Source organism: Lissotriton vulgaris, chromosome 7, assembly GCF_964263255.1.
Source record: "Lissotriton vulgaris chromosome 7, aLisVul1.2, whole genome shotgun sequence".
NCBI classification, from domain to species: Eukaryota; Metazoa; Chordata; class Amphibia; order Caudata; family Salamandridae; genus Lissotriton; species Lissotriton vulgaris.
Genome location: NC_141695.1, coordinates 1,312,291,641 through 1,312,304,076, shown reverse-complemented (window position 1 = coordinate 1,312,304,076; position 12,436 = coordinate 1,312,291,641). Strand labels below are relative to the sequence as shown.

Below are 12,436 nucleotides of genomic sequence, written 5' to 3'. Positions count from 1 at the left end.
CTCTGTATGAGGTAATGATTTCCTCCAAGTTCTGTAAAGTTGACAGTGACGAATGCTTGCTGCTGTGCCTGCGACCTATGAACATTGCTTCCATATTGTACCCAGAGACATTCAAAGGCATGGGCAAAGTGCCCAACTTCCCCGGACCCCGCCTTCCAATGTGGCCCGGCAAAGGGATCTTTCTCTCCATCTCACTCCTGTTTACAAAGGGCTTTAATTAGCAAACAATTTACAATAAAATTCAAAGTTGACCCAAAACTGGGCCCGATATTTCTTTCACAAAGCCCTTAAAGTCCTTATGATGGCACTGATTGCACCTGATGCCATTAACTCCCTCTTTCACCCATATACCTCCTGAGGGAGTGTGAACAACATTGTGGCTGATGTCCACTCTCCAATCTGTCTTGTGTATGGAAATCATCAGACATTTAGAATATTTTACAGGAAACAAAAGATTAATCAGCAAGTGAACTGATGAGATCCCTGTGCTTTAAGTGGGCCAGGTTCTGCCGGTGTGCAGCACCAGCAGTTCTAAAAAGCAAGTGCTGAGACGGGTCCCTTTCCGGCCCTCTGTTTTTGTCCTCAGTTAAAAGGGTGAAAAAATAATCGTCTCTGCAGGAGTTCCACCCTTCACTGCCTGTGAGGTAATTTCAAAGAGACTCTTTATAGTTCTTTCACAGTCTCATCATTTTAGAACTAAAGCATTTTTTATTTTACATACAACGAAGCCATAGTTCTTGTTATTTATCTTAAGCAACTAACAACCATTGGCAAAACCAATAGTCCTGGCTTGTTGTAGGTGTAATATTATTTGTTGTATCATATATCTGGATGGAATGACAGAAACAGCAAAATACAAGCCAGGCGGCACAGTATGCTAAGCGCAGATTTTTAGCTTGGGTGTTTTTAAGCCACTCACATTTTTACATCAGCAACACCCCTTTGAGGGACCCCCACAGTTTTTTCGTTCACTTAAAACCCTGACCTTGCATACTTGACGTTTCCAATTCACATGCTGATCATCTGATTGCCTACAGATTTTTCCTATAACTCTAACCCTCATAGTATTCTTTTCATTGACATATAGCTGGTGGGAATTGCCTACTGTGCACCATGTTATACAGTCCTGTCACAAATGGTTGTTTGCAGGTGTTGCAGTACAGTCACCAGCCAGAAAATATGACACGAGTGTTCGAGAATTCAACCAAAATATGATTTGCTTGTCTGTTCAGTTGATGAGTTCCTTCCATTATCAACATGTTTTCTTGAAATACATGTTTATCTAGCAACAGATTGGTTCTGAGTTGGTTCTCTTTGTCCTTATATCACTCTTTCTACTTCTTTATTTCTTTCTCATTGTTCATGTCTTCCCTTCATTTAGTCTTTCCTTTATTCCATCTTCCTAGCTGTAAACATTTCTTTATTTCCCCAATAAAGAGATGATAATCCCTCTTTACTTTTTTATTTCTCTTTCTTACATCTGTTTCTTTTTCTTTTCCTTTTATGATTATATTTTCTACTTATTTTGTTCTTCCTTTGTTGCTTCATTGCAGCATAAATAATAATTTTCCAATTGTTTACAGTTATATATATTAAGCTGTTCCATTATCCCACAGGTTTGAAGATTTTGTATTTGCATTTTCTACCCATTATTAAATTTTCCTTTCTTCCATTCTTTTCTTTCCATAAAAAGTAATTACAGTTGTTTTATTCCTCTAACACCTTCCGCCCTTCCCACCCTTCCAAAATTCCAAGATCTCATTGTTTCCTATCTCTCCATCAGTTTTCAATTTAACCTGCTCTTGTTTTCGATTCAAAGGATCAAGAAATCACGAGGAAGTACAAGAAAAACAAGAAGAAGTGAAAAGAGAAGAACTTCAAAGTATTTTTTCTGGTTTAATTTTCTTTGGCCTGCATCCCTTACTTGTTTGCCAATATTTTCATGTTCCTCTTGAAGAGTGATTCCTAATCTTTTGACTTTCTTGTCTTCTCTTCATTTAGTCTTTGCTTTATCCCATCTTTCCTGTTGTAAACATTATATAAAGAGATAACAATCAGTCTTTCTTTTTTTTATTTGCCTTTCTTACATCTGTTTCGTTTCCTTTTATGTTTATAGATGTTGCATTTTCTGTCCATGATTTAATTGTCCTTTCTTCCATTCTTTTTCTTTCCATAAAAATAAATTACAGTTGTTTTATTCCTCTAACGCTTTCTGCCCTTTCCACCCTTCCAAAATTCCAAGATCTCATTGTATCCTATCTCTCCATCAATTGTTTCAAGTTAACCTGCTCTTCTTTTTAATTCAAAGGATCAAGAATTCATGAGGAAGCACAAGAAAGACAAGAAGATGGGAAAATAGAAGAACCTCAGGGTATTTTTTCTATTTTAATTTTCTTTGGTCTGCATCCTTTCCCATATTCGTTTGCCAATATTTTCAAGTTCCTCTTGAAGTGCGATTCCTAATCCTTTGTCTTTCATGTCTTCTCTTCATTTAGTCTTTCCTTTATTCCATCTTCCTTGCTGTAAACATTTCTTTATTTCCCTAAATAACGACATGACAATAACTCTTTACTTATTTTTGCCTTTCTTACACCAGTTTCTTTTCCTTTTATGATTATATTATTTTCTTCTCCTCTTCCTTTGTTGCTTCATTGCAGTACAAATAACAAATCTTCAATTGTTTACAGTTATATATATTTAACTGTTCCATTACCAAATTGGGTTGAAGTTTTTGTATATTCATTTTCTATCCAGGATTTATTATTCCTTTCTTCCATTCTTATTCTTTCCATAAATAAAATACAGTTCTGTAGTAGGGGATCTCTGTGTATAGTCATAATCTGTGACTAGTCCCGCCCATGTGCATGGACCCCGGAGCAATCGAAATATTGTCTTAAGTTGTCCTCTTCTGCAGTCCTGCCTAGACACTTAAGAGAAAATCAAAGACAAATAATGCAGCCTGTAGTTAACAAGGCTACACTGGCCAGCACTTCATCCTGAAGTGAAAAGGATAGCCAAATAATATTAAAATTTACACATTTTGCTAAGTTTCACACATAGAGAAACTCCCCTTCACAAAACTCCTTTGTCATGTTAGAGGGAAAGGGTTGGACAGACAAGGACCCATAGGCTGCCATTATGTGTTTGGAAAAGGGATACTGTGCCTTTAAGGAACCCTCCAGAGACCCTCGGTATCCCATGATGCACAGCCAAAGGCAAGTTACTTTCAGTTCTTTTTTCCGGCTCCTGCTAGCAGGACCCTGGAGCATTGAGCTCTACCTTTATTGGTATTTCTTCAAGTTTTGGAGCTTTTTTGAAAGTTTTAGGGTTTCATCTGACGTCTGGGGCTTTTCTCTTCCATTTGCTGTCTTTTTTGAGCAGCTAAGCCACCCATTTCTTGTCAAAATGCCAGCTTTATTTGACAAGAGCCCTGAGTGTGGCAAGAAGAAGGCCAAATCAGACTCACACAGGGTTGGCATACTCTGTTTTTCATCCTCGCATGTACCTGACTCCTGTTCCATCTGCAAATCTTTCTCCAGGAGTACCCTGCGTGACAGGGAGAAGATCCGGCTTCAAGGCCTTAAGCAAAGGAGACAACAGGATGCAGGTGGGACCTCTAGGCGTGGAGGGGCTCTTTCAACCTCCATTAGCCATGCTTTGGCCTCTGGGGGTATCCCCAGACACAAGAAGGCCCAGAAACGGCACCGGTCCCGGTCGACGTCGATGGCTACGACGTTGGCGCCGAAAGGTATGATGACGATATGCTCCCCGTCGACCCAGGGCTCTGGTTCTAAGTGACGTTCGGCATCGAGGGGAAGAACATCAAGACCTTGGATGAGGTCAACGTCAAGGACATCGCAGACGACGTCAGCACATCTTCGTCGTCGGTCTTTATCCCGAAGACACTGGCGCACGCCGTTGAGGTGACACCGCTGTTCGCCGTCAACGTCGACGTGCAGATCGCCGTCGCGGAGGCGATCATCGCCGTCCAGGAGCAAGTCAACGTAGAGAGGGAAGAAGTTGAAGTCGAGAAAGTTGACGTCTCGAAGGAGCTCGTCGTCGAGCAGCCGGTCACCCTCGGTAGTCAGTATATCCACTTCTGACAGTCCTAGATCACGGCGGCACTGACGTTCACCATCAGGAGCGCCCTCCTCAAGGCCGGCCAGCAAGAGGAGGAGAGTGATTCGTACATCGGACTCAGACTACTCCAGGACCTATTCACCATCTAGGTCTCCTGAGACAGTACATCCTGTGGTCCCTCGTCTGTCGTCTCCACGGCCTCGGACACCAACTCCGACTCCTCCACCTCTACCTCCACCTCCTCCACCTCCTCTACCGCCGCCTCCTCTGCCTTTGGCACCAACGCCAACACCACTACAGCCTCTACCTCAGCCTGTGCCTGTGATACCAACTGTACCCAGTAGGCCAAGATCTTGTTCTCGTACGAGACATCGCTCTCGCAATTGGCACAGATCTTTGACCAGATCCCGATATTGTCACCACCACGACAGGTTGCGGTCGAGGTACACCAGGGACACGGATTCCTCTAGTCGTGGCAGATATTTGCCGACCCTGTCAGACTCTCCAACAACGAGGCTTTCACCAGTCGATGACATCGCCATGTTTCATGACGTGCTGTTGCGAGGAGCGGTGAAACTGGGGATCGCACTGGCTATGCCAGCCTCTTCCACCTTCGTAATCTTTGAGACGCTGCAGTGGAAATAGCTGTTCTGACCTCTCCTTCCGTTAGTGCCTGGTTTGGAGGAACCGGCTATGTAACTGTTTCTGACGCCTGCCTCTGTGAAGTAGGCTCCATTGAGACTTCCGAAGTACAGGCCCCCGACTCAGATCCTGCATTCCTTCGAACAGATCCTCCGCCGGATTGAGTGATAGTGGTGGCAGCTAAGAAACAGCACTCTACGGCGCCATTGTCCACTGTTCCTCCAGACAAAGAAAGCTGCAGACTAGATTCAGCGGGAAGGAAGGTCTGCAGCATGGCAGCCACTTCCATGATGGCAGCTAGCTCGACTACTCTCTTGGGCCGATATGACCGCTCCTTATGGGAGTCTCTCCTGCAGTTCGTTGAACTCCTCCCTTGGGAGAAGCGGGAGGACTTTCAAGAGGTTCTGAATGAGGGCATGATGGTATCAAATCAGATCATCAGTGCGGATGCGGATACCTCTCTCCTGGCAGCCCATGGATACTGTCACAGGGTGACTCAGATGCGCCACTCCTGGTTGCGGCTTACCTCCCTGAAACCGGAGGCACAGCAACGGATTGCAAACCTGCCCTTTTCATTAAAAAACTGAACACAGTAATAAGAATCACTTACAATGAGAGTAGTCACATTAGGATCTGCAAACTCGAGAGTAAGCACCAAAGCACGCAGCTTCCCCAATTGGGCAGTACAGTCACCTAGCGCCTGCGTATGAACAACACTAGACTTGAACTCACCATTCACCATGGCACCTGCTACAATAGCACAAGCAGTTGAATGAGCATGCTTAGACCCGGTGGCTGGTTGCGCTGAACCATCGATGTAAATGATACAATTGCACTCCTCAAGCGGCGCATTGACAGAGGAGTAGGATGAACAAACTCATACTGCAAAAACTCCTGAGTCTGAAGAGAGGAGTGAAAGATAAACATGACATCCGGAGATGTCAAAGAAGTCACCCTTTGTATCCAACAGGGATGCAAAGCCTTAGGGTTTGGTACACTTACCTTTGCCACTGCCTCAAGTGCAGGGTATCGTGTAAGCAGCAGAACGCGTTTCCCCTCTGTCACAGTGCGCGTTCCTTCAGGATGCCATCTGTACTGGAGCCAAGACCTTTTCAACAGTGGAAAACCGCAACTCAGCAGAAGTGTATAAATGTGATTTGTAAGCAATAAGTACTGTGTCACCTTCATTAAACGCCAAGCAAGTGAAACCCACTGCGCCTGGCATGATTCGTATCACCAGGTTTGTGTGGTTATCACGTGTTAACAAGTATTTAAATACAAGAAGATCAGACTGCAAAGATTGCAGGATAGCTGAATGTTCGGGAAGCCAGTAGGCTTTTGAAAATGCAGGTTCTATCAAAGCATAAAGCGGCTTTATATGCTGGGCATATTCAGGAATGTAAGAACGCCCGAAGTTTAAAAACCCCAGCAATGATTGAAGTTGGTTCTGGGATGCTGGAGGTCGCAAACGTGTGCATTTCTCCAGGAAGTGAAACGCCAAGCCTCTACCTTCATTATTAAGCTCATAGCCCAAAAACAACACTGTGTACTCTGCAATGTGTGATTTAGTGAAGTTAAATTTGTAACCGTAGTCCGCAAACAAAATAATGATGCGGTTGACTCAGCAAAGATGCAGCCATAATTAGTAGTCCTTGAGATAAATGTCATCAATGAATGAGTATGCATATGGGTCTATGCTGTCTAGCAAAGAGACAACACGGGTGGCGAAAGCTCGAGGACTCTTTTTATAGCCTATAGCTAATCGCCTAAATTGTTTTTGTTTTCCGCCGTACGTGAATGGGGTCCATTGACTGCATGCAGGGACAGATAGTGACTGACAAAGCCATTGGAAATGTCTAGTGTTGTTTTGTATTTTTTACTAACAAGACTGTCTACAGGAGCAGAGCTATGGGTATTCTGTACCGCAAAAACGCAACAATGAGAGTTCAAATGCCGGTAATCCAAAACTATGAGGTACAACCCATCGGGTTTGGTAATGGTAAAAAGAGGGTTATTCATCGGTGACACACATGTCTCAGTAACTCCTTGATACTCCAACTGGGTTAGAATCTCAGAAACTGGACCTTTCGCTTCTCGCCCGAGGGGATATTGGGGTTGAGGCTGTGGCATAGCCCACAGTGGTATCTCATGGGGTGGAGAATCCTTATCCCAGTCCACATGATTACAGTACAGAGTTGGTGCAAGCACCAAAGCCCATTTTTCTGCAAATGCCCCAGCATGCTCCTTGGAGACGTTATGTGAACAACTCAAAAGTATTACCTCCTCCCCTTTCAGAGCTGTAAGAAGAAAAGGTGGGGGCTAATCAGCCTCTGCTGACAAAATGTCATAAGAAGATGATAGATTCTCCCAAAAAACCCCTTTAATAACACACTATATGTCACCTTCAATTAAAAGAACTATGTCATATAGTCTGTCAGGGGGAGCCACTCGAATGTCAGCTGTTTCAACAGCAATGAAAGTTTCAGTTGCTGTCGCCTCCAGAAATGGACATAGTGCTTGCCACACTATGGTAACTTCCGCTGCGCTGTTGAACAGAGGCACTGCCCATGTTAAATTCAGGAGCTGAGTTCTCACAGTCGTAGGCATATCTTGCTATTAAAGCTGCAACTTTCTTTTTCTGAAACCTAGGGTGCTGATGAGGAAAATCATCTTGTTTCCCTTCCCGTCAGTCTTACGAGGCTGCTCACGTCCTTGTGGTGCACCCGACCTCTGCCGCGATCCTGGCGTTACCCTCCACTTGCTTGTGAGCCTGATGTTTCCTGTGAAGAATGAGGAGATCAGGAACCTGAAACCTGTCAGGAGACCTAATTCTCTTGTGGTCCGCAAATCATAAGTGCGCTCATAAGACATGGGTGTCGGCAACGTAGTACGCGACCCCTGTTTCTGTTGTTGCTTTCCCTGTTTTTTAGTTCTCCAATTTTACTTACAAAAGATTGGACGCTCGTCTTTATCAGACTGCGACTTCTGCTGTGCTTGCGTTTGAGGTGGTATTTTAGCAAACAGCTTAACACCCAAACTATTGCGGCCAATGGTCTTATAAGCATGTGCAGTAATTTTTGGCAATTCGTGTGGCTTCTCACCCTCGGGGACAAGAGCCAAAGCATTAGCTACCTGAAAGTTTACTGCATCTCCCTTCACGTTTGCAAGGATGAGATCAGCAACTATGTCGAACAGCCCGACCAACCTCCTCCCCAATTCAACTGCCGCTTCAGGGCCATGCTCATCTTTAACACGCTTAATCACGGAGGGGAGTACAGTCATTGAGGGAGTGATGAAACACTTTGCATATACTGCTGCGAACACCTTACCCCAATTGTTACAATCGGTTAACTCGGGGATTAAGTCTTTCTGCAAACTACTAGTCAAAATCTTGTGTTTCTCCACAGAAGAAGTATTCGTAAATACCACCACCAGCTGGTCAAATTTCTCAGCAAGCCTATAAGGTAAATCATCCTTATTCTGAGGACGCTTGCCCACTACCAAATAAACCATGACCGTACTGATAATCACACCGCCAGGTCCAGCTGGTTGAGCAGCAACCCCAGGTGGTCCCACCTGAACGTTGCGTAGGACGTATCGTACAACAGCTCTATGCACCCGTATCAAAGAGGTGTGCATCACGCGGAGCTCATCAACTGGAACTGACAGATAATGTGGGTGTTGGGTGTACCCAGCTAAAACGGGCCAAGTGGCCCCATCAATGGATAAAGGGCCTAAACGGATCGGATTCACTGGGTGGGGGAGGGTGCCATTAAACCAAATCAGGTGTTGCCATGTCGTTAGCGGAACTTCAAGAGTTATATCAGGTTGATAAACATTAGGAAGGGCCAAGGCAGTGTAAGTATGGAACAAATCATTGTCCCCATTCACCGCTGGAAAAGTGACCCAAGAGTAAAATACACTATAGTTTTGAGCTGGATCAGCTTCCACTACAAAGATAAGATCTACACCCCCGTCTGGCAGTCCATGTGCAGTCAAATGTCAATGGAGTGCTGCACGGTCATGTGCTGCAATATCTATGTCAGCCATGTAGACCAAGGACGTATAAGAACCTAATGCATGTCAGCGCAATAAAGGGTTAACAATTAAGTGTGAACAACTTTTAATAATATCAGGCATGAAAAAACCTATAAAAACATCAATATAGGAGGTTACACTGTCACAACTGTTTCCGTAAACAGAAGTGAGGGTTTTGTGGACCAGCACAAGCACTACTCAAGCGTCTCGCATATAAGAACCAGACCAAAAAATGTTAGTTGTGCCATTTTGCAGGGATTCTGCCCATATACAGAACTATGTGCAGGAAACCAGGACTTTGGTGTATAGTGGTGTACCAACTACCCACCTTAGTGCCCAGAACCCCAATCTGTCTAGCTATAGTGTCTCATTCATTCTCCGTACTACAGCAAAGCTACCAATGATTAGACATCCTAGAACATGTCACTCCAACTCTCTCAGGAATCGCAGGAGCAAGAACACTCTTTTGCTCACGCACTCATACTTGTCCACAACATGAGTAATCAGAGACATGGTATAGTTTAAAATGTTTATTTTATCTAACATGCGCTAAAATGCAATACACATGCCAGTACTATCAGCATAATGCATAAACACAATATAATCAGCATTGTTACAATTCCACAGAAAATAAATGCGTTGGAGTCAATGCGGTAATCTCGGACTTCAGAGGTCTTTGGCATGCAGCGGATTTTCAGCTGCATCAATTTAGCGGCAGTAGAAATTTTGCCCGCTCAGCAGTGCTGTTTCGGAAAAGCAGGCGCTGGAATGGCGATGCTTTGGTTTTCTTTCAGCTTTTTCAATTCCCTGCAGTAGGTACAACCTCTAGAGGCCCAGAACTGGAACAGGCACCTCCTGGCAGGTCAGCACTTCCAGGAGCGGAGTTCAAGGAAGCTGATGGTGAAGTCTTTGTAACCCTGAGACTTCAGAACAGGAGGCAAGCACGCACAAGCTCTTGGAGATTCTTCACAAGCGGGTTCACAGCAAAGTCCCAGTCTTTGACCTCTCCTTGGCAGAATCAGCAACTGCAGGCCAGCCTAGCAAAGCAACACACAGAAAAGGAGCAGCACTCCTCCTCACAGCTGTTCAGCTCTTCTCCTTGGCAGAGCTTCCTCTTGTTTCCAGAAGTGATCTGATTCTCTGAGGTTTAAGGTCCAATACTTGTACCCATTTCCTCTTTGTTCTTTTTGTGGCAAGGTTCTCTGAACCCAGTCCAAACCAGTCCTGTTGTCTCCGGGCATAGCATGATCACAAAAAATGGAGACAGCATTGTGCAAGGGAGATACAGCCTATTCAGGTGCAAGGGAAACTCCTCCAACTACTCTAAATGAAGATCAGTTCCATTCGGCCCAGCTATGAGTCACCTAGGCAAGTCAGGGCACACCAGCTCCTGTCTCTCCAAAACCAGACGCTCTATACACAACCAGTCAGAGGCACAAAGAATGGGTAAAGCAAGGAAATGCCCACTTTCTAAAAGTGGCCTTTTCAAACACACAATTTAAAAACCACCTTTAGTTCAGACTGCCTAAACCCCATTTTTCTATCTTGTCCCTATTGAAAGCTACCCATATAAAAAAGGTTGCAGTGCAGCCCCAATGGTAGCCTAAGGGACAGACAGCCTTTCAACTGTGAAAAACGAAATACACAGAATTTCACTATTAGGACATGTTACATACACCAGTACAGGTCCTGCCTTTCACATACACTGCACCCTGCCAATGGGGATACCTTAGGTCTACCTTAGGGGTGCCTTACATGTAAGAAAAGGGATGGTTAGGGACCCACAAGTGGGTGCACAGGCCAGGTCAACATGGCAGATCTCAATTGTGCATGAAGACATTACAGTGGCAGGTCTGAGACACAGTTACAGGGCTACTCCTGTGGATGGCACAACCAGTGCTGCAAACCCACTAGTAACATTTGATGTACATGCCCTAGCACACTCAGTGCATTTTACTAGAAACTTACCAGTAAATCAAATATGTCAATCATGGATAACCAATTATAATTATAATTTACACAGAGAGCATATGCACGTTATCCTTGGTAAAGTGCCTAGAGTCCTTAGGATAACAAAAACAGGTCAGGAAAAATAGGAGGAAAAAGCAAACAGTTTGTGGATAACCCTGCAAAAAGGGCAAATTCCAACACAGTGAGTGTGGGTAAGTGTGTTTGCGAGTATGAGAATAAGTGGGTATGAGTACAATTGTGTATGAAAAACATTGAGTTAGTCAGTTTGAGTGAGAATGAGTAAGTGAGAGAATGTAAATTAGAGTGAGTGAGTGAGTGAGTGATGAGTGAGTGAGTGAGTGAGTGAGTGAGTGAGTGAGTGAGTGAGTGAGTGAGTGAGAGAGAAGAGAGTAAATGTACAAGGCAGTGAGTACGAGTGAGGCAAATGTTGAATAAAATGGGGTGGACTCCTGGCAGGTATTACGCCCTATCACTTGAAAAGATCACCAGTCACCACAACTCATAAATAACAAGTTAGGCAATAAATGACAGAGGGTGTGGGTGGTGACCAGACATGCACAGCAAAGGAAAGAGAGAAAGAAAAAAAGGATGCAATCACAAAAACAGGGCAAAACATAGAGGGCGAAATACCCTAAGTAAGCATGAGAGACTGATAAGAAAGAAAAATAAATGCTGAGAAACAAAAGATATGTTAACTGAAACGGGAAAGAATGATTGGGAGACGAAAGGAAGGATGCAAGGAAGGAAAATTAAAAAGAAGGAAGGAAGAAAACATGAAAGGTAAGATGTAAGGGTGGAAAGTTGGATAGATGGAATGATGAAAGGATGGATGAATGAGCAGAAGGAATGATAGGTTACAGGGAGAATGAGTGGAATGTTAAGGAATGGACAGATGGGAAAAGTGAAAGGATGGATGGGTGGAAGTATAGATAGAGGAACAGGTGGACATATTGGTGAGTGGATAGGTGAAATTGTGAATGTGTATTTGAGTGGATGAATGACGTGAGTAGCGATATGGTTTAGGTGGGATTGTATTTTGATTTTCTGACTACTCCAATACCTTTCAAAGCTTCACAAGATGCTGAAATCCAACACAGAGATTGCCACAAAGGCTGCAACAGTGGTGCCCTCATGCTCAAATGAATGCAAACATTGAAATATAATGACTCACAAGACCCAATAAGCAAAATGATGTATGCAGAGCAAGATTCCAAGTTGCCATAATTTCCATGAAGTGGACTGAAATAAGGCTCCATGACTAGCTGCCTGGCACATAGGAAAAGTAAGTGCTGAGATGTAGAGGGAAGGAAGTTTGCAAATGTACAAATAATTACTATGATCGCAAGGTTGTTAGGGCAGGCAACATCAGTAGTAGGATGCCATGCCGTTGTTGCAGTCTGCCAATGTTATAGTGACCACTTTCAATGTACTCATGCACAGGAGGTTCCTTTACTCTGTATCACTGTTCACTGTCCTTTATCTTCTAATTTGTTAATTTCTCTTCTCTTTTAATACTTTAGACTTCTGTTTTTGGCAATGTCTCCCTAGTGTGGTAATGTTGTCCTCTTTATGTTGTCACTTTCAATGACTAGGAGCCCCTGGGAGAGTAAAGGAGAATGAAGAAGAAATAAAGAATGAAGGTATGGTTTATTGTTCATAGACCTGCATATATTCTCCAGTGTCTGCAAATTTGCGAGGAATTGCA

At 43.9% G+C, this 12,436-nt stretch overlaps 1 protein-coding gene across 1 annotated transcript in view; it reads left to right on the top strand.

The window, feature by feature from the left end:
• Nucleotides 1-12,436, top strand: part of LOC147703577 (uncharacterized) — a 328,904-nt gene that overhangs the window by 138,889 nt on the left and 177,579 nt on the right. Inside the window, exons 6-8 of the mRNA XM_086929517.1 lie at nucleotides 1,820-1,882; nucleotides 2,309-2,371; nucleotides 12,324-12,371. Coding sequence (XP_086785643.1) covers nucleotides 1,820-1,882; nucleotides 2,309-2,371; nucleotides 12,324-12,371 — 174 coding nt within the window. The remainder of the gene's footprint in view (nucleotides 1-1,819; nucleotides 1,883-2,308; nucleotides 2,372-12,323; nucleotides 12,372-12,436) is intronic.